The sequence below is a fragment of the Prorops nasuta genome, unplaced genomic scaffold (genome assembly GCF_024137725.1).
Source record: "Prorops nasuta isolate Cenicafe-Biocafe unplaced genomic scaffold, Cenicafe_Pnas_1.2 PNAS00010, whole genome shotgun sequence".
NCBI lineage: Eukaryota > Metazoa > Arthropoda > Insecta > Hymenoptera > Bethylidae > Prorops > Prorops nasuta.
The window spans coordinates 1320285-1342891 of record NW_027116807.1 but is presented as its reverse complement, the minus strand read 5'-3'; the positions used below and the strand labels follow the sequence as shown (position 1 = coordinate 1342891).

General features: G+C 33.1%; 6 protein-coding genes across 10 annotated transcripts; 3 read left to right on the top strand and 3 right to left on the bottom strand.

The window, feature by feature from the left end:
- The first annotated feature begins 14 nt into the window (after positions 1-14).
- LOC136776611 ((3R)-3-hydroxyacyl-CoA dehydrogenase) lies at positions 15-1346 on the top strand. Its single transcript, XM_066732285.1, has 4 exons — positions 15-261; positions 365-481; positions 553-928; positions 992-1346. The coding sequence occupies exons 1-4, from the start codon at positions 225-227 to the stop codon at positions 1206-1208; spliced, it is 747 nt and encodes a 248-aa protein (XP_066588382.1). The 5' UTR covers positions 15-224; the 3' UTR covers positions 1209-1346.
- LOC136776612 (deoxynucleotidyltransferase terminal-interacting protein 2) lies at positions 1243-2237 on the bottom strand. Its single transcript, XM_066732286.1, has one exon. It carries the CDS (start codon positions 2030-2032, stop codon positions 1346-1348), a length of 687 nt encoding a protein of 228 aa, XP_066588383.1. The 5' UTR covers positions 2033-2237; the 3' UTR covers positions 1243-1345.
- Positions 2238-2501: 264 nt separating this feature from the next.
- On the bottom strand, positions 2502-7886 carry Agpat2 (1-Acylglycerol-3-phosphate O-acyltransferase 2). 2 transcript variants are annotated; one of them, XM_066732283.1, is made up of 6 exons: positions 7787-7886; positions 4164-4352; positions 3960-4093; positions 3665-3846; positions 3405-3570; positions 2502-3320 (listed from the first exon to the last, which is right to left on the bottom strand). In XM_066732283.1, exons 2-6 carry the CDS (start codon positions 4349-4351, stop codon positions 3157-3159), a joined length of 834 nt encoding a protein of 277 aa, XP_066588380.1. In that variant the 5' UTR covers position 4352; positions 7787-7886; the 3' UTR covers positions 2502-3156. The 2 variants fall into 2 exon arrangements, with proteins under 2 accessions (XP_066588380.1, XP_066588381.1); XM_066732284.1 differs by lacking the exon at positions 7787-7886 and adding an exon at positions 5515-5716.
- Positions 7887-8470: 584 nt separating this feature from the next.
- On the top strand, positions 8471-11581 carry Sirt6 (sirtuin 6). Its single transcript, XM_066732315.1, has 7 exons — positions 8471-8839; positions 8924-9051; positions 9613-9731; positions 9814-9937; positions 10014-10187; positions 10259-10382; positions 10480-11581. Exons 1-7 carry the CDS (start codon positions 8774-8776, stop codon positions 10966-10968), a joined length of 1224 nt encoding a protein of 407 aa, XP_066588412.1. The 5' UTR covers positions 8471-8773; the 3' UTR covers positions 10969-11581.
- A 501-nt stretch (positions 11582-12082) lies between these two features.
- LOC136776629 (uncharacterized protein CG7065-like) lies at positions 12083-18532 on the top strand. Of its 4 annotated transcripts, XM_066732313.1 has the most exons (7): positions 12083-12794; positions 12921-12942; positions 13503-13600; positions 13963-14684; positions 14976-15082; positions 15157-15268; positions 15545-18532. In XM_066732313.1, the coding sequence occupies exons 3-7, from the start codon at positions 13511-13513 to the stop codon at positions 18525-18527; spliced, it is 4014 nt and encodes a 1337-aa protein (XP_066588410.1). In that variant the 5' UTR covers positions 12083-12794; positions 12921-12942; positions 13503-13510; the 3' UTR covers positions 18528-18532. The 4 variants fall into 4 exon arrangements, with proteins under 4 accessions (XP_066588410.1, XP_066588406.1, XP_066588407.1 ...); XM_066732309.1 differs by lacking the exon at positions 12921-12942; XM_066732310.1 differs by having other exon boundaries at positions 12921-13600.
- Positions 18533-19715: 1183 nt separating this feature from the next.
- Positions 19716-22551, bottom strand: LOC136776630 (kinesin-like protein KIF3B). The gene is made up of 2 exons (XM_066732314.1): positions 22164-22551; positions 19716-21942 (listed from the first exon to the last, which is right to left on the bottom strand). The coding sequence occupies exon 2, from the start codon at positions 21909-21911 to the stop codon at positions 19716-19718; it is 2196 nt and encodes a 731-aa protein (XP_066588411.1). The 5' UTR covers positions 21912-21942; positions 22164-22551.
- Positions 22552-22607: the final 56 nt, after the last annotated feature.

Below are 22607 nucleotides of genomic sequence, written 5' to 3'. Positions count from 1 at the left end.
TTACTTCGGAAAATTGTTCTGAAACATATATTAATGTTAAAAACTATATAAATAATGTGCTTTTTATCATGAGACCCGCATACTGTTTTCAAAATGAAACACAATACCGTCTAATTTATGTTATAATTCGTTTCACTTCAATGATTAAAGTCCAAGGTCGCTCCAAAGATAAGTCGTTCTTTAAAGAAAATTGTTATCATTTTGCTGTATAATTTTGTTCGATCATGGCTACTGTTGCTGGTAGACTAGCTTTTGTGACAGGTTTGTTTCCGTATTTAAAATTTATTATATTGAATATTTGAGCACACAGTATATCGCAGAAATCTTTGTAAATACAGAGGAATAATTATTTGATAATTTATAGGAGCCGGGAGTGGGATTGGTAGGGAGATTTGTAAGGTATTAGCCACTGGGGGAGTTAAGGTTATAGCAACTGATAGAAATGTTTCGTCTGCTGAAGAAACACTTTCTAGTTTACGAGGTAAGACTCCATATATATCCGTCTAATTTCGCTGATTATAAATTATTATATGGTATCTTTGTTGAATTCAGGAAATGGTCATTTGGCATTGGAAATGGAGGTAACAAATTCATTAAATATTGATAAAACGTTAAAAATAATTCGCGATCATTTTGTACAACCGCCTACGATTGTTGTTAATTCTGCGGGAGTTACTCGGGATAATTTTGTCTTGAGCCTCACTGAGGACCAATTTGATGAAGTTATCAATGTTAATTTAAAAGGCACTTTCCTGGTTATGCAAAAGACTGCTCAGGAAATGATAACTGCAGGTGTGTCAAGTGGAGCTTCCATAATTAATATATCATCAATAATAGGAAAGACTGGAAACATTGGTCAAAGTAATTACAGTGCAGCAAAAGCTGGTGTTGTTGCTATTACCAAGACTGCATCCATGGAGTTTGGACAGTACGTTGATTATTTGAACTGTTAATTATATTTCTTAATCGAATATGGAATTTTTTATTTTAGATTTGGCATTCGTGTTAATGCTATTTTACCAGGATTTATAGAAACTCCAATGACTGAAACTGTACCTGACAAAGTAAAAGAGATGTTTGTAAAAAGGGTACCATTAAGAAGAATGGGTAAACCAAAAGAAATAGCTGATGTTGTATATTTTTTAGCATCTGATAGTAGTTCATATATAAATGGTACCTCCATTGAAGTTACAGGAGGCATGACTTAATCTAATAAGTTCTTTTTTATACATAAACCCAAAGTTGTTATTTTTTTATTTATTTTTAAATCAAGTAAACAAAGTTTGAATAAAAAATATGTTACAAAAACAGTTTTATAAGTAATCCTAAGATTATAATGTTTCAATTATTTCTTTCTTCCCTTTAATTTCTTGGCATGTCTATGAGCTCTATAATGTGTTTTTCGTTTCTCTGAGATAATTTCTTTGTATTTTCGTTTATTATATTTAGCAAATTCAGCATCTGCCATAAGTTCATCAACAATTGTTTTCTTACTCTCCTTCTTTGTAAGACGTCCAGAATAATAGTCCACTGGACTATTAACAACCTTACCAATTTGGAAATACTTTGGAAGTGCTTTAATATCATTCTTTTTGTAAAAGTGTTTAGGGTCTAATACAGATCTCATTTGAATGACTTCCAAATCATGACGAACATCATCAGTAATTTCAGGAGCTGGCAAATTGAACCATTTCTTGCCCTTTGATTTTTCTTTTTCAGCATGATTTTTAGCCTTCTTCATCCTCTTACTTTCCATATAAGGTGGAATAGTGTCCAATTGTTCAAATCCAGGTGTGATAACAGTCTTCTTAAGCATTGCATCCACTGTTTCTTTCCTAAATTCTTCAGTTAGTGGTTTTATATCTGTTAAATTATAGAAATCTGGCTTTTTTTTCCTTTTGTGTCCTAATTCCCATCCCATATCTCTCCGAAACTCATCCAAATCAAAATCATTCTTTGGATTAATCTTCTTTTTGATAGTTTTGGTATCTTCTATGGGGACGAGAGGTTGTGCTAACCTTAAGTTTGCCATCTGTTTTCTTTTCCCCAGATACTGTCCTTTTTTATTAACCTTACGGGAACGTCCGGGAGGATTTTTAAATTTATCTAGGATTTTCAAATCGTCCGGAAAAGTTACTTTTTCCTAAATCGTTATTACCCGTAAAAGACTGATCAATAAATATCGTTAGAGATCGAAGATACGTCGCGTGGTGAACGTTCCGGGACTGACGAGTGGCGCTGGCGACACTCGGCGACACTCTCAGGCACTCTCGATTAGTCTCGATCGGGTCGCGGGAGGGATATATCGAATACTTTGGAATCGATACCGAAATGGACGATACTTTCAAGCATCATCATGCGCAATACTCTGCAGTATCTCAATAAGGCAAAAACTATCGAAATTAAACCATAAATAAATATATATATATATATATATATATATATATAAGTAAATCGATCGTTTTATCGAGAATTTTTATAAAAATACAAACAGATTAAATGTGAAAATAATTTATTACAGTGGTAGCTTACTGTATAACAATTTCTTACACACTAAATAATAAAATATTAAATTTTTGTATTATTTTACATTGATCAACAGTCACAGTCTCACTTTGATATAGCCAATGACACTTTTGGAGTAATTGCATTCTTATAATTTTCTAAAATAATATATCTTTTCATGATGGAAATTTACAAAAAAATCATTTATTATTTTTAATGTAAGCTGTAAGGTATTTGCGTTATTATTTACAGAATGGAATACTAAATATAAGCACGATTAAACTTTTTTTTTAAAATAAATAAGAATATTTGAAGCAATAACTTAAAAATATTGGAAGAACAATTTGCGACAAGTATATAGAAAAATCCAGAAAATTAATGAAATAATTTTAAAACGTTAATGAATTCTATAGCTTTTTTTAATGTATATTGTGCATAGAAAAATTTATCTATATATTATCAAGTATACGAAAATTGTAAAAATCCTTGAGTAAAAACGCTTCTTTATACTATAATATATTAATCTCTAATATAAATAGAAAAATTTAGCAACGTTGCGCGCTTTCACAATAAATGCACTTATTTTCCCTCCGATAATTTCTACTATAGTTTCAGTTATTTTCAAAACTCGAAAATACTCAAAAACTTATTCTACTGTGAGGTTAACATTTTCATATGAGCGTTTAATGCTTCTTGCGATGTCTCGATGAATTTATTATTCATAATTTCATACGCTTTCTCAATAAGACTTGGAATGTCTTCTTTGGTCAAACCTTCCGTAGGAATCGGCGGTAAAATCGTGATGTAGCTTGTACCTATGTATCAATTTAAGAATGATTTCAGTGAGAGATGTTAAATTGGTTAATTAAATAAAGAAGACAAAATTGAAGTAGCATTACCGGAATCAAATGTTTTTTTCTTATCATTCAAGAAATAATATCTCGAAACTACTACAGGCTGTATTGGTGTTTGTGCAGCAATCGCCACGTGAAAAGCTCCTTTTTTAAATGGCATTAAAGACTTGTTTGAATGACGTTTACCTTCAGGAAAAAGAAAAACTTTGGCCTGAAAAATTATTCGCATTATTAATAAACTTGCTATAATAGAAATAACTAAATTTGGTAAAATAAATGATTAAATAAAATAATTTGCAAATTACTTTAAGTTTCTTGATAGATTCGCTCGTAACGTTCATTTTTCCTCGAGCTTCCGGACCATTGGATCTGTCAATAAAAATTGTTCCCCATAACCAAGCTGCTAGTCCAAAAGTACCGAAGAACAAAATCTCTTTTTTGGCTATTACTGTTCCTCGTTTCAAGACCGACCATAATTCTCCCAATACTGAAAAGATGAAACGAAACATTGTGTTGATTGATTTTTCAATATTTTTTATACTATATATAAGTAATTGAGAATAAAAGTATTATATAATAAATATTATATTTATATCATACCACAGAGATCTATCGAGCTTTGATGATTAATTAAAACAACACAACCAGAATCCTCGACAATATTTTCGTGTCCACGTATCACAAAATTTACTCCCAAAATTTTTCCAGTATTTTTTACGCACCATGCTGGTAATCTGAAAGAATTTGAACGTTTAATGAATTTGTTTGAAAATATCTTAACGAGCACAGATTTGATTTAATTACAGAGCATTCGACCAGTGCCTGATCTTAAAGAGCATAAGTGGAATGAAGATAGAGGAAGAGATCGCGCTTAAAATGATGAACAGGACAAATTTCATTCGATATCTCACACCGTCGCTTACTGCGCAAATCATTAAAAAAATTGGCACAAAGAGCCAGGCTCCACAGGTGCAACATGACAAGCCCAGCATCCTGAAAAAATTTCAGTCTAGCTTAGAAAAATAATTCAAATAAATCAATATTTTATTTTATTTTATTATTGCTATATTTTGCAAATGAAAATTTAAATATTGTAATAATTATTGTAATTATATTTAATAAAAATAAAGAAATTAATTATTATCTTTTACAATGAATTTCTTTGTTTGCACTAAATAAGATAAAAAAATATAAAAATGAGAAAATATTTTATTTTATTTTCATTGTGTATATAGAACTTCATACTATGACCACGTGGTATTCTTGCATGCCAAAGTGTACTATTATTGAAACCTCAGCTCCTTTCAAATTACTATCGTAGTCAGTGTAATCAAACCTCACAAGGTAACTCCACGTGAATGTGTATAACAGAGCTGTATATTGTATATATATGTATATAAAGATGCCTATATATAGCGAATAAGAGTAATTGTATTTTATGCGACACGCGAATGTATTTATTTACACATTATATTATAAATCAAAAGAGAGATAAAAGGGGAAAAAATAAATGTGTAGGAACGGGGGTAGGCTTGTATCAATGAATCATTTCATTTAAATATTCTCAACTGACGAGTTATACTCATCTGATAATACTTAAAGAACCTTTGTACCGTTTATTCGAAAGGATAAACCAAAGTATTATGTCATCGACAGATTAGCACGAAAATGTAAATGAGTGTCCAGCTCGCAACACACTTGTAACCCAATTTTGAAACAAACGATTTAACACTGATTGTATTTTCATTATTTAAATGATTTAATTCGAAGCGTTTCTTTTTGGTAACATTTTCAAAAAATGTTTTCTGGTTTTAAAAGAAGTAATAAACACTGTAAGAAGTTATTACATAATAATAAAACATTGACAAGCAGAAAAAAAAACTTATCACGTTACTTGTGTTCAAACTATAATTTTTTTGTTCCTTAAAATCTTTTAGAATATAGTGTAATCAAAAAGAATAACAATAATAGTACCCAAATGGTGAATTAACGAACCTAAAAGATATTTATTCAATCAATGATAGTCCCGTGTAACACTTTTTCACAATTTTTTTTATATTACGTTCAGTAGGAAGTAGCAAGAAATCTCAGAGTCCCGTTCTATACCGCTAGCTTATATTAGTTTGAATGATTCGTATATTATCTATAATAATACCTTGCAGGATTACCGAATGCAGTCGTTAACAAATGTTTTTAGTTTAGTCGTTTCCGTTACGCTGATTTTCCTTCGACTATTTCGAGCGCGCTCTTGCATCGTGAATAATGTCGTATAAAGTTTACTTGGAAAAACAAGCTTATATCAAAGTGCGGTGAACTTAATCGCTTCTATGACCATGCATCTTTAGATAGTTCTCCGATGAATTTAAACAAATAACGGTATACGAAGAAACGAAGAATAACATTTGTTTGGCTATTCAGATTGTTCAATTTGTTTGTTGTTTAAATTTTCAATTTGAAAATAGCAATGCCATTTTTGCTGTATACGACTCCTAAACAAAAGAGAATTTAAATGTATAGGCCTTGTCATGTAACAATGTTCAAATTTGTAATTGCATGAGTTATGCTACAAACTAATGCATAAATCAGTTTGGATTATCCTTTAATTTTATCTGTACGTTTTAAATGTTTCACCAAAATAGACACATAAACTACAATGTAATGCAAAAATTCTAACTTGTCAATTTTTTTAATTACTGATATGTGTATAAAAACGTCTTCAAAGAAATTTACTGATAAGCTGCATGTACAGATGAGATTACTGGTAAATTTAATTAGAGAGAGAGTATTGTGCCATTGGAAATTAGTTACTTCAGTTACATCGATGATAACTCAATTTTATTGATAAGATATACTCGTGAGAAGAACAGTAATCTTAGAAATAAAATAATCTAATCATGTATCTTTTTTCATTGTCAACGCATACAAAGGTCTCCCAAGCACGATGCTTAATCTTTGCCAGTTACTCAGACTTTGTACCTCAATTAAATCTTTATTCTTTTTTCTTGTTTATTGTTGGTGATTAAACGTCAGCCAAATCAATTTTAGGATATCATCAATGATGCTTCCTATGTATGCTCGGTACTCCAATTAAGCTTGACTAATAATTAAATTTCATTCACTTTAAATTAAAATTATATATATTCATTCATTGTCGAGCTTAATTGAACTTTAAAATTAAATGAACCATAAGATCTGTACATTCCTTTATTTATGTAAATATAACGCGGGATTCTAGAATATTATTAAGGAAGTTTTATATATACATATATATGCTTAGTACTCCATTTAAACTCGATAATTAATTAAATTTCATTCATTGTCGAGTTTAATCGGATTTTAAAATTAGGTGCACTACATGTGTCAAGATCTGTACACATTTTTTTATATAAATATGACGTGGGATCACCCGATGATAAGGCCAGCCTCGCATCATCCGTACATACAACTGTGCTGAAATAAACGTTGTGTGAGAAAAATTACAAATTTACGCTTCACACAAAAGACAACTATGCGTGATATTACAAAACTCAGTTAACAGAGCCATCCAAGAGTGTATAAAAAATATCCGAGAAACCTGGTAAAGTTTATCAGAGAAAAAAGTCCTTTCGCGTCACCAATAGATAAAATTGCCTACCATATTTAAAGATAATAGCCACTGATGCCTAATTCTGCAAGATAATCAAATTTAAAATATTGTCAACACTACGATTTACTATAGTACTGATTTTCTTTTTTATTATTTTCACACGTTTATTATATAATACACTTATTTCGTATTGATCTTTATTGACTGATAAAAAACATAGGAAGTTTAGATAAAAGCAAGTTTACTAAAAACAAGAAGCTTTCATACTTAGCAAAGTGATGTATGTCAGACTTAATAAAGTATTCAACTATAAAAGACTCTGAAAAGCTGTTTGAAAAAAGTTCAATATACTATTTCCGCGGATCCCCTTGAACTATTTTCTGATTAAAATTATAATTAGATATTAATTACCTTCTTTTTCTTTCTACATTCACAAATGTTTCCTCTCGCATGACTTTCGGTGAACTTAAAATAGCAAAACGAACAGGTGCGTTTGCTTAATACGTGTTTGAAAAATTAACGAGTTGTAGCTCCATCGTGTATAGATTCTAAAATGGCTTAGAAAAGTAGGCGAGCGAATCTATCGAATGGACAGAGTTATGTCTTCTTTTTAAATATATACAACTGTCACTGTTTATGCAATAATTAAATTGTGAATGAAATAAAGCTTTTCTTTATCAACCGAATTAATGCTCCAAAATAATATTGCGAAATTATCGCGCGACTGTTCATTAGAATTCTTAATAATATAAAGAACGAGATTTGAATAAAACTGTGAACGCAATATTTAAGAATGTTTTTTACTAATTAGTTTATAATAGTTAAACATTTATAATCTTACCTCGTGTGTTTGCTGGATCAAAATGTGTTAATTCGAGGGAAAACGATCCTGTCAAAACCTCCAGTTGCTTCTTCCCTGATCGAAGTGACACTGTTGAAACACGTGGGCGCTTATTGAACGCCCGGCGATTTCGACAATCTTCGACGATCATCGACAACCCTCGGCCGTCCTCGGCTAATCTCGTCACCATTTCAATTATTTGCCGCTACTGGAGTATATGGATACTACACTGTAGGCAGCACGACGTGCAAAATGAAGTTAGCTGAAATGCAACCGATTCAATTTTTCCCGCAGTAATGTTAATTTAAGCGCACGCGCCTATTGCGTAGCTCAGGTATGCGCGGCAGTGCGCGCATAAAGCGCTCAAATCTGTAAACAATATAAACTGTGCGCGACTCAGTGGCCGTCTGATAAAACTCATTCAGACACCTCGATCGTTGCACGAATAAATATAAAGTCTACTCGTACTCACATAAATTAAGTCTCGCTGAAAAAGCTGATAATTATTAAATTGATGAAAAATGACATTTTCGGGATACCCATGAAATATTTTATTAAGATTTAAATAAACCGCTAATTGAAATTAATAATCGATAGAAACAAAAGATGGCGCTGTACAAAAGCTATATTGCTATATATATTCCGTACTGCGCATGTGCCACGGGTTTATTATCTTCTTTCTGTCAAGTGCCATTTCGGTGTATTCGATGTATTTGTATATGCAGTACAGTCTATAAAACAGAATGCATTCTCAGCGGATCTCGAGTTTCCTATCACTTATCGTCATTCGTAGCGTATAAACATAACAACACGCGGTCATTAACTTAAAAATTGTTTACGTGCCATTCTCTTAAATATTAAGTGTGCAGTGGTAACGCCATTCTTATCTCTATACAATCGTTTATTTCGCGCTGGATGTAAATTATCGATAGCTTGTAGCGTCACAAAGGGTTTCTACTAAGATTTGACAAAGCCTAGATTAAAAAAATGTCATGCAGCTACGCAGACGGTCTTTCTCCCTACGAAAACAAAGGAGTTTTGGGTTTAGAGGAAGTAAAAATCCATTGCATTGTAGTCATTGTAGTATGAGTATTGGGTTTTCATTGTTTTTCATAAAATTATGCATCTGTGTTGTAGAGATATGATAGCGTCGAAACGCTTCGGATCAAATGTGGTCTTCTTGCCGAATGGATACAAGCTGCCCGTCATGTTGTTGTTCATACTGGAGCCGGTATTAGCACTGCTGCTGGAATTCCTGATTTTCGGTATTCATTCATCATTTACTTCATAAAACTGTTCATTTGTCCATTAACTCATAAGTATAACTTACACCATCTATTCTCCTTCCTCACTCTTCCCTTATTTCTTCCTCATACTCACCCATTCTTTTCACTCCACCCCTCTTTGTACTCCCCCTATACCCATACTCTCCATCCCTTGGAAAGATCCATACACAACAGTTTCTTTGTTGTTACTTTTTTTTGTTTTCTTTTTTTTCTCTGCTTCTTAAACTTAACTTTACAAAAGTATTTTATCTGAGAGACAAGCAAACATCTGAGTTTCTTATGATTTACTTAGTATTTATTTGTCGCTATTTCAAAAATTACTTCCTTCAGCTATAAAGTAAAAAGGATATCTGAGAACAGATGTATTAAAAGTATTTATATTTTTAATTATTCCATATGATTGTATATGTGACAATGTTAGTTCAGTTTGTTATCAGACAATACATAGAATTTATATTTGTACTATCAGACTGCTTAATGTTTAATTACTGGGAGCTTATTTGTTTCTTCGTTTATTAAAATTTTTGTTTTTTTTTACAGGGGCACTAATGGAGTGTGGACATTAGAGCAAAAAGGCTTAAAACCAGCAATGAATATCTCTTTTGACGAAGCTATACCTACCAAAACACACATGGCTCTAAAAAAATTAATTGAATGCAGTGAGTATAAATATAAATTTTAATTGACAATTTTCAAAATCTAAAATTTTGTCTCTTGTTATATGTGGCTGTTCTATTTTAGAAAAAATTAAATTTATCATAAGTCAGAATATTGATGGTCTACATTTGAGGTCAGGTGTGCAAAGGCAATATCTTGCTGAATTACATGGAAATATGTTTGTGGAGCAATGCGATAAATGTGGAAGGTGGGTACAGATACCTTATAATAAAGCATTGTTTTTATTAGTGTCTTTAGTTAACATCATTTGTGTGGATATGCAGGCAATTCATTCGTAACTTTGCTACAAAAAGTGTTGGTAAGAAGTCATTAGAAACTGTATGCAGATCAGAACAAATAGGTGGACGTCCATGTCGTGGTCGTATGCATGACACTATTCTAGATTGGGAGCATAGTTTACCAGACAGTGATCTTTCGTTATCTGACTTACATTCAAGGTATACAATATAATATCAATGAGAATTTATTCAATCAGGATATTAATTTATGCTTTAAACTTTAATTTTAGTGTTGCAGACCTGAGTATATGTTTAGGTACAACATTGCAAGTAATTCCAAGTGGTAATCTTCCATTATACACAAAAAAATATGGAGGCCGACTTGTCATATGTAATTTACAACCTACAAAGCATGTAAGAGAGAATTAATCTATAATCATTTTACTTAATGAAAATGGTAGCCTTGTCAAATAGACGTTTTGGAAGAAATTACGCATATTTGTATTTTTAGGATAAGAAAGCAGACTTAATAATTAATGGAAATATAGATGATATTGTGGTAAGTGTAATGAAAAAACTGGGTCTGGAGATTCCAGAATATGACAGTACTGCTGATCCAACTCGTAATCCCGATACGACGTGTGGCGAAATGGATTGGACAATTCCAACAAGCAGAGTTAAGGAAATGAACATCTTGTACAAAAAAGTATGTAAGCCTATGAGGAGGAAACGAAAAACCTTTATGTATGAAAGAGAGAAGCCAGATAAAGCTTCTACAAAAATGCGCAAACAAACATTCATGACGAAACAGGAAATTAGGACCGACGATGTTTCAAAAGATACAGCTTACAAACAGGAAGACGGCAATATGAGCAGCTGTACTATAAAAATTGAACAACCTACTGAAGATATTACCGGACATCATGAATTTTCACAAGATAATATAAATCAATGTAGCAATGCAACTACTATAAATACGGGACTTAACGAAACTGTGTAGCAAGATTCAATAAATAAAGTAAATGTTGCAATATGATAATACTGATAATCTTTAAGTATTTAATAAAAGTATTTATCAATGCAAATATAGAAAAGATTATTAATTTTTGCCGAATAAACGTGTAAAGAAGGTCATAAAAAGGTACTGATTTATAATAAGCTTATTTATTTATAGAAAAGATATACTTTTACTAAAAGATAAGAAAGAAAAGCTTTAAACACTGTATATATGCGTCATTGTACTTTTAAAACTGTTTTTAATATTATACTGAGCGCCTTGATACTATGTATATGTTACCCTATGTACATGTAGTATGTAGCGGTATTAGCTTAGAACTATATGATCTTATTCGTTGATATATTATGTATCAATTTATACATAATTTCAGCATTTGCGATAAAAAATAATATTAATACTTCCCATGTGTATCATGATGCGGTCATCTGCAACAATTTTTTGTTTATAATTTTATTATACTATATATACCAGTTAACAGTTTTCCATAGATTTATATGCTCTTCTTATGTCTACTGCCGCCATAATTATAATTATAAATTGTATTGGAATAGATAAGTATGCTATGAGTTAAAGCATCAGCTAAATAAAATAATAAAAAGGACATAAACTAACATTTTCTTCCTATCGTTCTTTTTTTTGTAGCTTTGCTAGGCACTATGTGAATACATTGAAAGTATCGTTCCTATTACATTGTACACGCAGGATCGATATAACCAAATCAACGTTTAATAAATTATATACTGCATAAATATTAGTTCATATCACAAGGAGAAAATTTAGTATTATTTATCCGATTCTTTTGATAATTTTATATTTTTTTGTCTCACGAATGCATTATGCATATATATATATATATATATTGTTAGCATAAATAAATTTGATTTCATTTATAATATATTTTTGTATTTATCTCCATATTTATAAATATGGTTTATAATAATTATTCCCGTGTAAATCATCTAACGCTTATTTTAGCTTACGAATGAACGTATGGTTAGAAAATTGTTAGACGGCTGAAAAGTGAAAAGTGGGTGGGTGGCGTGGTAAACGGGCGAACACTACAGGAGGATCGATAAATGGCCATTTTGTACTTTGAACTACAGAAGTACGGAGGGTTTGATGTAACATTTTTTCATTAGTAAAGTAGTAAGTAGTCTACTAGAATTAGCACTTAGCCTCTTCTCATGGCTAACCACTAGGCTGGTGTAGTTGATTTCGTTAACCATCAGAAGTATTAGAAAAATTTAGTATATATATAACAGTACGACTAACTTTATTCCAATAAACAGCTGCAAGTGTTTCTAATTTTTGAAGTTAAGTGTTCTTGCTCGTTTTGCTTCATTGTGAGTTGTGAATGGTTATCATTGACATTGATAAAAGGATTGCTTGAAAAGTATTGCATATATAGAATTGAGAATTTAGTTTATAAGCCTCACAAGGGTCAAGGGATCCTAATTTCTCACATCCGTTCGGTCATTGGTGTCGGTGCGATTTGCGATCTTTTGGTTTCAAATAGTAAAATAGTAGGATTGGCATTAAACGCGGGTTTAACTTCATAATTTATATATATTATAATATTTAATTCCTAATTGTACATTATTCTGTACCTAATATATGCTTAAAATTATTTGTTAATGCTATATATAAATATATATACACAGTAATATCTCTTAATAACATAAGTATATATGACAGTGTTACAAACTACAACACAAAATGAAGAGAAATTGACAGAAAGCTGGATATAAGATGAAGTAAAAAAAGAGAAAAAAGTATAATATTATACTTCATTACGTGAGAGTAGTTTGGTAAGTATCAAGTATTGCGCAGCGCCGCAACAGTAATTAATTATATTTTAGGTTAAGAATTTATAAGACATTAGCGATTAGTATATTAGATTAATAACTTTTCTTTAGTAAGAGATTTCTTTTCAGCTTGCAGGTTAAAGTTTTCTCAGTAAGATATGAAATATACTATATATTTATCATGAAAGCTTATTGCAAAATAATAGTTACAACAAAATTTGTATCCATGGTCCGTGGACAAATAGTCTAAACTTTTTCAATATGAATATTTTTAAGCTATAGTATTTTCTTAATAGTTAATTTTGTTTGCAAATGATAAATTTTTGCAGCTCGCTTAGGTTTACCAAATAAAAAGGTGTAATAATGGATTGGAGTAAAGTGCAGTGGCAATTAAAATTAATAATTTTTATATTCTATATTATATTATTTTGTTAGCATCTATTTGAAATTTAAGAGTTTAGTGTAAGTAAAAATATAAATAAAAGTATAAATTTTATACACAGGGTAAGTATTATCTTCATAGTTAAGAAATGAAGAAATCTAAAATATGTTGGAACTTTGTTGCAATAAAAATTATTCTGATTTTATGGTATTTCAATTGAAAAATATAAAAAAGTTGAAAAGTAAATGTTATAACATAAAATTAGTCTTAACCTTTTGATTCTATAATGATGTGAATTTACCAATATTGATTTATATTAATATTTACAGCCCTTATTATGGACTTTGCTGGCAATATGCAGAATTTTGATGATCTTGATATAGAAGGAAGAAATCCTTCACACCAATCAGATATAGATCGTGAGAAGGTAATAACTTGGCTTGGGATAGATTTTATTATAAAAATATTTAAGAATAGTAGGTCAGGTAGAGCATTCTTCAGTTGGTTACTCATGTAGATCAATGACAGTCTTTTTTGCAAACATTGACACAATTCAGAATATATATAATTATTGATAATAATTATATATAAATAAAGATAATAAAATACAAGAATCTTGTAAAGTACTATACTATATCAACATAGGATTCCCAATGAAAAAATAAAACATATAGCAGGGAATTTTACCTGAGAAATATATTAATTGCAATTAATTTTATACTTGGTATCATGATTATATATATACATGTGACATGGAAAGCTGATTTATGATACACTTATGTTTCGCAGGAAGAGCATGATAGGAAAAGGTTAATGAGAAGCAGCGTTACTGCGGAGGATGGAACTTTAAGGCCCGTATATTCTGAGACAGATGATGGTGACATATGGTGTCATATATGCAATGTTGCTCTATTCGGTGCTCACAAATTGATTAGTCATAATACATGTAATCGTCACAAAATTAAACTGGACGAATGGCCTTATCCAGTTCTACTCTGGTCAAAACGGTCTGATACGGTTAAAACCAGTATATCCCCACAAACTTCTGCTATCAGTAATACTCTTGCCCCTGGGGAGCCGATTCCTCCAGGAATGGAGGATCAAATTACCAGAACTACAACAATCCAAGTTAGCCTTGACAGACATCGTAGTTCACCCCTAGTAGGGCTTGAGTACCTGCTGGAGCTAGTAGATAGCGATTCTTGTGAGCCAAGTTACACGTGCGTTTTGTGTGATAAGCGGGGAGATCCACGAACTGTCATGGCTCATATTACAAGTTACAATCATCGAATAACATATTTAAATAGACATTTTCCAACAATATCGCGTGCAATTACTGAGCTACCGCGAACATCAAACTATAAACGCGGAGCCAATGAGATATCGGTGTTAGTGGCGAAGAAAATAGAAGAACATTTTGGCAGATTGCAACCGCAATTAGTGGATAAGAATCAGTTTGAAAAGAGCAAAATGCAATATATCAAAAGGGTCTTTCAGGACTATCACTTTAGGTAAGTTATGTTCATTTGTTACTCTTTTCACGTCTTCAGTTTCTTTTCTTCTTTATTTCTTCCTTCATTTTTCTCACTTTTTATTTTTCTTATTTTTCTTTTAATGGTATTTTTGAAAAGTCTGGGGTAAGGGATATACTTTCGAACGCTTTTGACTTTCAATCGCGAAGCATGCAGGTGTTATTTTTCGACAAAATGTGCTAGTGATAATGTTTCTTTCTAATAATTGATTATGAATATGATGATACAAGTTTTTTTCATAAAATGAATGTGGCTGTTTCCTACGTGCAGGGAAACACCAGAGTTAACATTTATGGATGTATACGATGTGCGATGGGTTACAAATTTCGAAGAGAAACTGGCTGAGATGACAGTTTGTGGTGGATCAGTGAAAAAAGGTGAGTATACATAAATAATATCTCAATCCTTGTGTTTGTTAAAAATTTCATTCACCAAATGGTTCTTTAACAAGACGATATACGAACTAATGAAGATCAGATTGAAGAAAATCATGAAAAAGAAGATCAGAAGAATGATAAGCCGCTAATGAAAAAGATCAAGCCCAAGATTGAGCCTGCAAAATCGTAAGTTATGCTTTTTATTTTTCTTTCATTTCGCGATACATTGGTATCCTAAAAAAATTCCCATAAGGAACATGTTTTATTATTTTTATCGTGGCATGCATACAGTCAACAATGTAAAAAAATTCTATCCATATTTTCAATAAGCTTTTACAAGAGATACATGTGAGTGAGTGAATGAGTGTGTGAGTAGACGATCGAGGAAGAAGAATTATGTATTTCATTCGATCATTGGTTCAACATTATAAAAAAATTGTTTAATTAAATTGTTTTTTTCAGGACTTTCAAGATACGTATTCTTACTAAAGATAAGCTTAAAACACGCAAATCTATGGATAAACCCGATGAAATATCTAAGAATTCTAACAAAAAATTAATCGACGAGACAGGATCATTGTCTTCATTATCAAGTATTTCTAGTAGTCCATCTCCTACACGCTCCAAATCACGTTCACCGAGTCGCCATCGTAAATTTGGTAGTTTCGAAAAGTCATTGAAAGGCCGTGGTAGATCGCGTCATACTCACGATCATAGTCGACTACGATCTCGTACTCGATCACGCACGCGATCAAGATCATTGGAACCTATCAGAGAACGTGATAAATGGGATAAGTATAGGGAACAAATAAAGCGAGCTGAAGAAACTTTGGATCGAGCATTAAAATTCCATGAAAAAAATCCTGAAAAGCATCCGGCTTATCCGGATGAGTGGAAAAAATTTTGGAACAGACGTTACAAAGAACTTCAAGCTGAAGGTAAAGATCCCAGCAAACACGACTTCAAGCCTGAATGGATTGAATTTTGGAATAAGCGAATGCGAGAGCTTCATAACGAACAGCTGATGCAAAGAAAAGAGGAGATTAAGAAGCGGTTGGATTTGCCAGATGATAAACCACAAGAGAAATGGATCCCGCCGAATAAGCGTGAGAAATTTTCGCCAAAACGCATTAGGCACCGGCTAGAAAGCGACGATGATGTGGAATATGTTGGTACAACCAAGACAATCAAGTCCGAATATTATGATCGATACGAGACGAGAGAAAGAGATTATCCTCACGTTCCATACGTTCGAGGAAGAGGATCATACAGGGGATACTATCATCGAGGTTCTACTAGGCCACGATTAATGCACTATGCGTCTACCTCGTATCAAGCAAAAGAAATCTCTCCATCTCCAGTAGTAAAAGATGAATCTATGGGAGAAGATATGGAAGTGGTTGGCCTGTTAAGACTACTTACAGCTTTGGAAGGTCAGCTGGGTTCCCTTGGCCCAAAAGTAGTATCGCTCTTGTCAAAAGCTCTAGCTGCTGAAAAGACCAAGCCTAATTCTGCTGAAGAATTACTTTACGATGAGGAAGTTAGTGTTCTATTCGAGACTGTGAAAGAGAAACTGAAAGGCCAACTTTTTGCAGGTATGATTGAGAAAATGGCAATTAATCCAACTAAAACAGCTATACAGAATATTGCATTACTCTTGCACAAGGCTAGTGAATCTAAGAAAAAACAGGAGGAGGAAAAGAAAAAGAAAGAGCAAGAAATATTAGAAGCAACAAGGCCTGCCAGTCTTATCTCTAGAACAATGTTCAATAGAACTTCAGAAGCATCATCAGCCCCTGCTGTTAAATTTGAACCGGTCAGTGTTCCTGGTATTGGTACTGTTGATAAAGTGGCTATAGCCCAGCAAATAGCTGCTGCTTTGGTAGCACAAGGAAGGACCAATGTCTCCCAAGATGAATTGGAAACTTTAATTAACGCTGTAGTTGGAATGGCTGAAGCATCAAAGAATTCTGAGAAACCCATTACTACAGCAGACTTTGTCAGAGGTTTGACATCAGGTGGTTCAAACATATCATCTATATCATCGACGTTACAAACGAAATATCAACCAACTGTACCCTTACCTCCACCACCATCATTTCCCTTGACCTCGATACCATTGCTAGGTCCAAATTTCAACCCAGACCGACCTTTGTCATCATCTCCATCTTTGTCACCAGAACGCTCATCAGCATCTGTATCAGCACCAGTATCAGCATCGATAACGACTCCATTACCTTCAACGACGTTCAACTTCGCAACATCGTTACCTGCTTTAAGTAATCCAACTCCCAAAATAGAAGATTTGTCCGACGATAAACTTAAAAACCTGTTACAAAATTTCAAGAACTTAGGTAACCAAGAGCAGCATCAACTTATTAATTTCTTAAAGAAGTTGGAAGCGACCGACCCAGCTCGTGTTGAAAAATTGAGAGGTTTTGTCAATTTAGGTAACACACTGTCTATGTCTTTGAACTCGAATTTAAACTCACCAATACTCGAATTACGAGGATCTCTAACAAAAAAAAGGGGAAGTGTATCGCCATTTTCAACTCGCAAAATAATTCAAAATCCTCCAGAGGATGAGAATAAGTGGAAACCGAAACTGGATATATTTGCTGATGATGAGGAATTAGAACGCTTAAAAATGAAGGATAATGACAAATCTAAAACTAGGATAGAGCTTTCTGACGATGACGATGATTATACATTTGAGGATATCTATAAAGCAGCTAATAAGAATGTTAAAGAAAGCGAAAATGCGAGAAAAACTTCTTATTCGGCTACGAAGTATGGGGAAAACTCTTCAAGATCTTGGTCACACTCTCGATCTCGTTCGCGCTCTTTTTCGCGCTCCCGTTCACGTTCAAGAACGCCAGTCAAATCAAAAGACATTCACAAGATTAATGATCCTACGGCAATTTTAAATGAAACGAAACGACTGATAGCGAATATAATGGGAGAGCTTCCAAATAAATATGGCTCCAAATCACATGGCAACACGATCAGTCCAGTGAGCAATGTGAGACCGCTGGATAATGTCAGTAGCTTAAATACAAGTCAAATTGCTTCTTCCACCCAACGGTTTTACAATGACAATTATAGGAACGAAAAACATCAATCCAGCTTTGGGTCCCAAATGCCACCATTGACTTTTCCCAATTCGTCAGGCCAGCAGCAGTATCCAAATTATCAGTCACAAATGTTCAATAATAATAATTCCGGATATGCTGATAGCGGATATAATTATCATGACTACAATAGTGGACCGAATCAAAATCAATACCAACCACCAGTGAATCAATATTCGCATCAACAAAGTTATGGCTCGTCACAATACAGCGGACCATCAAACGTGTATGTATCACAACAACAGCAGCAACAGCATCAGCAGCAGCAGCCACCACCGTCTTATGGAAATTATACCCAACATCGTTTTTATTAATACGATTCTCTGCTTTCGTTTCAATTTATCCGATTGATTGTATTTTTCTTTGTAGGAATATTAATTTAGAACAATTCTTTATATCGCGCGGTATAAAAACACTTAAGACATACTTTTGAAATTTACAATTTTAAAATGTTTCATTTAAGTTTAATTCACCCATCGAAGTTTTTTTAATACTGTCTTCGTATTAATGGAAAAAGTACATTTAATTTTCCTTTCTTTTCAATTTTTTGCATAAAAACAATAATATTAAATATTTGTTATTTGCACTAAAACCAAAGAAAGAAAAACAATCCAAGATACTTTTCCCGTTTTATATAAATCTATATTTAATTAAATTGCAGCAATTCCAACTAGAGAAAAATATTCAATAAAACATTATAAATGTATAAGTGTTTTATAGTATATTAAAAGTATACCAATATATTATAAATATATATCTTTAGTTGCATTCTCGTCGACATTGATCGTACCTCAGATACAGTACTATATTCAAATTATGATTTATAGCACACGAGTTAGTAAAATCCAGCATTTTTAGTTGCATATATCCCTGGTTTAATGTATCAATTTGAGTATTTTTTGTGCAATTTTGTACGTCAAAAAGTAAAAGAAAAGTGAAGCGTGAAAACCTTCACCATATATGTATAGATGCATATAAAGATATATTTAAAAGTGATATCTGTATATACCCTAAGAATACTGGATTACTCTAACCTAGTGCCGTAGCTGAGGGTGAAATATTAATATTTTATTTCATTCTTTAAGACTATCGCAAAATTAAAGAATGACAAGAAAAATCAACGCATTTCTACATCGTGTGGTAAAATTTTTTTAAGGACAATGTTTCTCTGTTCGCTAAAACTTAGGTTTTTTTTAGGATTTAGCAGAAAAGGAAATAAAACAATGAAACAAATATTATTTGTTGTTATTATTATTATTTGCTATTAAATACTATTTGGGATCGATGGAACATGTATCGCACTTTCATGTAACACATTGACTAGTGGCTTATAGCTTTATGGATAGTGGATATCAAATTATTTTACGCGGTTTTAACGAATTCAGTTAAATGGAATTATTTAATAAGCGAAAATAAATAAAATCTAAAATACAATACGTATACATATTTACATGAAACTCCTATACAAATTTATAAATAATTAGAGCAACAAACCGAACGAATTACTTTGGAACAAGACCTCTCGTTTTTGGATAAACAGGAGCTGGGTATTGCGGGACCTTGGATACGCTTTTAGGACGATTTCTTGTCGCAGATTGAAGCCGAGACTTTGATCTTAGTTTAACATTGGATGCATCTACGTCAATATCACCTTCATCCCTCAATGCCTCTTCGAGGGCAGCCTGTATGGTAGGTGCTATAGTAGGACCTTGGTAATCCAATGTTGTTCTAGACGGCATATCAAGATCTAAGTTCAATATATTTTCACCAGCGTAACGACAACCTCGTCCCATAGCTAGTGCTATTTTTGCATATTCCGATATAGGTCTACGTGCATCCGGAACAGAAGTTGGTCTTTTTACAACGTCTGCTTTGGATGGCTCCGAATCTTTCAATATCCAGCAATCCTCTTCTTCGTCTAGCTGAATCCTAGATAAAATCTTACTTTTCTCTTCTTCAGGAATAAAGTTTTCAATAATGAGATACTTAAGCTTCAGTTCTTTCATCAATTCATGCTGCGTTTGCTCGAGATCCCTTCTATCCCTATTAAAATCATTCGTAACGTCTTCCAATTCCTGTTTCAACGCTTGCAACTTATTGAAACACTTTCTCAATTTTCTCGACTTAACATCCACCTCCTGTTGTAGCGTAGTATAAGTTTCTCTAACACCGACCATCGTTAATTCCTCATCCTCAAGTTTCTGCTGCATTTCAACTTCCCGCTTTTTCCTCTCAGCAATTTCTGCTGCTTTTTGCTCTAACGCTCTTTGCTGCTCGTTAGTATGATCTATTATGTTTTTGCCACCGCACAACATTTTACTTTCCAGATCTCCGATCCTTTCTATAAGACTTTCCGTCTCCTGCTTTTCCATTTTCAATTGTTCCGCTATCAGCTTCTTGTCAGCTTCAACAGATTTGTTGTCGTCGCCACGACTATCATCCGCATCCGATTCTGAGTCTACACTGTTATCATCTTCTTTCTTTTTTCTTGGTCTTTTCTTTTTACGTTGAATATTACCCTTCTGCGCAAGTTTTTCTTTCAAACGGCCTATCTCTTCCTGATACTGTCTTAAAAGGGCATCCTTGGGATCTTCGTTTATCCTTGGCTTATTCTTAATGTTCTTTGCACGATTCGCATAGCGTAGTGTAGTCAAAGTCTCCTCATAGTTATAGCTAGCTGGACCAATATTTGCCACCATTATAGTTTTTGAATTACCGCCGAGCGAATCTTGGAGCAACCTAGTTAGTTTAGAGTCTCTGTAAGGTACATGAGTTGTTTTCCCATCAACTAGTGCTGATATTACATTTCCAAGAGCCGACAAACTCAGATTAATTTTACTTGCTTCTTTCAAGCGCTCACCACATGAACCAGTCTTACTCTGTCTCTCGCTACCAGCAAGATCCACTAGATTCAAACGACCAACGCGTATTCCGCCTTTATCACCCATCACACCCATCTCGATAGTTATAAGAAAGATTGCGTGAGATCGAGAGCTGTGCTCGTTCATATTTGTTGCTCCAATTGTTCGATTTTGATTACCAACGTTCATAAGCTGCTGAATTTCCGCTGCGCTCTTGCACACTGTTGAAGATAAATCTTTGACGAAAACGCCAGTCTCCGGTTTTTCCTTTAGCTCGAACCGTAGAGTTTGATCGGGATGTAATAAATCTCGTATCTCTTCCTGGTAAATTTCCAGATAACTCGCTCTTACTAAGTATTGCATATTTTCGGATCTACCTATGTGACTAAATATGTGCTCGAATGATCTTGGTATGATCCCTCGTTTCTCGTGCTCAACTTTTGAGCCTTCCATGGTGTACGTTTTACCCGTGCCAGTTTGCCCGTAAGCAAAGATAGTGCCGTTGAAACCATCAAGAACAGATGAAACCAAAGGTCTTACAGTTTCCTCGTATAATTCTTGTTGGCTGGAGTTTCCATCGTAAACTGCATCAAAGGTAAATACTTTAACGTTATCGCTGCTTGGGTCGTATCGTGGATTTCGTATCTCGACAACGCCTCGAGATGGTACAACATCTACTACACGACTATACGCGTGAATAGATTCTTTCTCGTCCATTGGTCTGCAACGCACGACTACCTGTACGCATTGCGTGCCTCCATCGGATGAAGCGTTCGAACGCATTGTGTTACGTTTCTTCCAAGCTTTTGTTTCCTTTTGGTTGTCGATTTTATCCATAACGCACTGGATTATCTGTCCTTTACCTAACCTAAAGATTCAAAAATAGGTGTCAGGTGTCAATGATATACATGTATTGAAGAAATTGATGAACGCATAAATATTATTAATATTCTAAAACGGAGCAATTTTTTATCTATTCTTAACACTACCGTTGTGTATTGCATACTTATTATTACATTATAAATATAAAATATTTGGTACTATTATACTGCTGTAAAAATATAGACATATATATATATAAATACATACCTCTCCGGGAATCAATCGGAATAAAAAGCAATGTATACGAAAATATGCTATATATTTGTTAAATCGTCGCTTTGGCAATGTCACTGATATCGGTATTGATCCATCACTAAAACAGACGTCTTTTGCTTGTACTGTCAATCCTCTGCATTGCTTTTAGTTCGTTATTGATTTTCCTTTAACTGATTTGTATCGTAACCGCAACAAAAATGAAAAAGCGATGTAATTCGAAATCCAACAATTCATTGAATATACAATATAATTTGATGGAGACTACATCGTTTTTAAGAGCAGTAATAATATTATTAACGTAATATCATTAGTGCTTTCTTGCTTTATCGTGTTTGACACTTTCTTGTAGCGTCAAACGTAACCGGACCAGTCACCAGAGTTGCTATTGCTAGTTTGCTACCCCGGCTACCCGCAGCGTTACCAACTCTGCCATTA

What these genes read in the sequence shown, in the direction of transcription:
- LOC136776611 (XM_066732285.1), top strand. Translation starts at nt 225, where the DNA reads ATGGCTACTGTTGCTGGTAGACTAGCTTTTGTGACAG. An exon ending in AACACTTTCTAGTTTACGAG is followed by an intron (nt 482 to 552) that starts GTAAGACTCCAT and finishes TGTTGAATTCAG; the next exon opens with GAAATGGTCATTTGGCATTG. An exon ending in GCATCCATGGAGTTTGGACA is followed by an intron (nt 929 to 991) that starts GTACGTTGATTA and finishes TTTTTATTTTAG; the next exon opens with ATTTGGCATTCGTGTTAATG.
- LOC136776612 (XM_066732286.1), bottom strand. Translation starts at nt 2,032, where the DNA reads ATGGCAAACTTAAGGTTAGCACAACCTCTCGTCCCCATAGAAGATACC.
- Agpat2 (XM_066732283.1), bottom strand. Translation starts at nt 4,351, where the DNA reads ATGCTGGGCTTGTCATGTTGCACCTGTGGAGCCTGGCTCTTTGTGCCA. An exon ending in AATCTATCAAGAAACTTAAA is followed by an intron (nt 3,571 to 3,664) that starts GTAATTTGCAAA and finishes ATAATTTTTCAG; the next exon opens with GCCAAAGTTTTTCTTTTTCC. An exon ending in GAAAAAAACATTTGATTCCG is followed by an intron (nt 3,321 to 3,404) that starts GTAATGCTACTT and finishes ATTGATACATAG; the next exon opens with GTACAAGCTACATCACGATT.
- Sirt6 (XM_066732315.1), top strand. Translation starts at nt 8,774, where the DNA reads ATGTCATGCAGCTACGCAGACGGTCTTTCTCCCTACGAAAACAAAGGA. An exon ending in GAGTTTTGGGTTTAGAGGAA is followed by an intron (nt 8,840 to 8,923) that starts GTAAAAATCCAT and finishes TCTGTGTTGTAG; the next exon opens with AGATATGATAGCGTCGAAAC. An exon ending in AAAAAAATTAATTGAATGCA is followed by an intron (nt 9,732 to 9,813) that starts GTGAGTATAAAT and finishes GTTCTATTTTAG; the next exon opens with AAAAAATTAAATTTATCATA.
- LOC136776629 (XM_066732309.1), top strand. Translation starts at nt 13,511, where the DNA reads ATGGACTTTGCTGGCAATATGCAGAATTTTGATGATCTTGATATAGAA. An exon ending in TGGTGGATCAGTGAAAAAAG is followed by an intron (nt 15,083 to 15,156) that starts GTGAGTATACAT and finishes TTCTTTAACAAG; the next exon opens with ACGATATACGAACTAATGAA. An exon ending in AAGATTGAGCCTGCAAAATC is followed by an intron (nt 15,269 to 15,544) that starts GTAAGTTATGCT and finishes TGTTTTTTTCAG; the next exon opens with GACTTTCAAGATACGTATTC.
- LOC136776630 (XM_066732314.1), bottom strand. Translation starts at nt 21,911, where the DNA reads ATGGATAAAATCGACAACCAAAAGGAAACAAAAGCTTGGAAGAAACGT.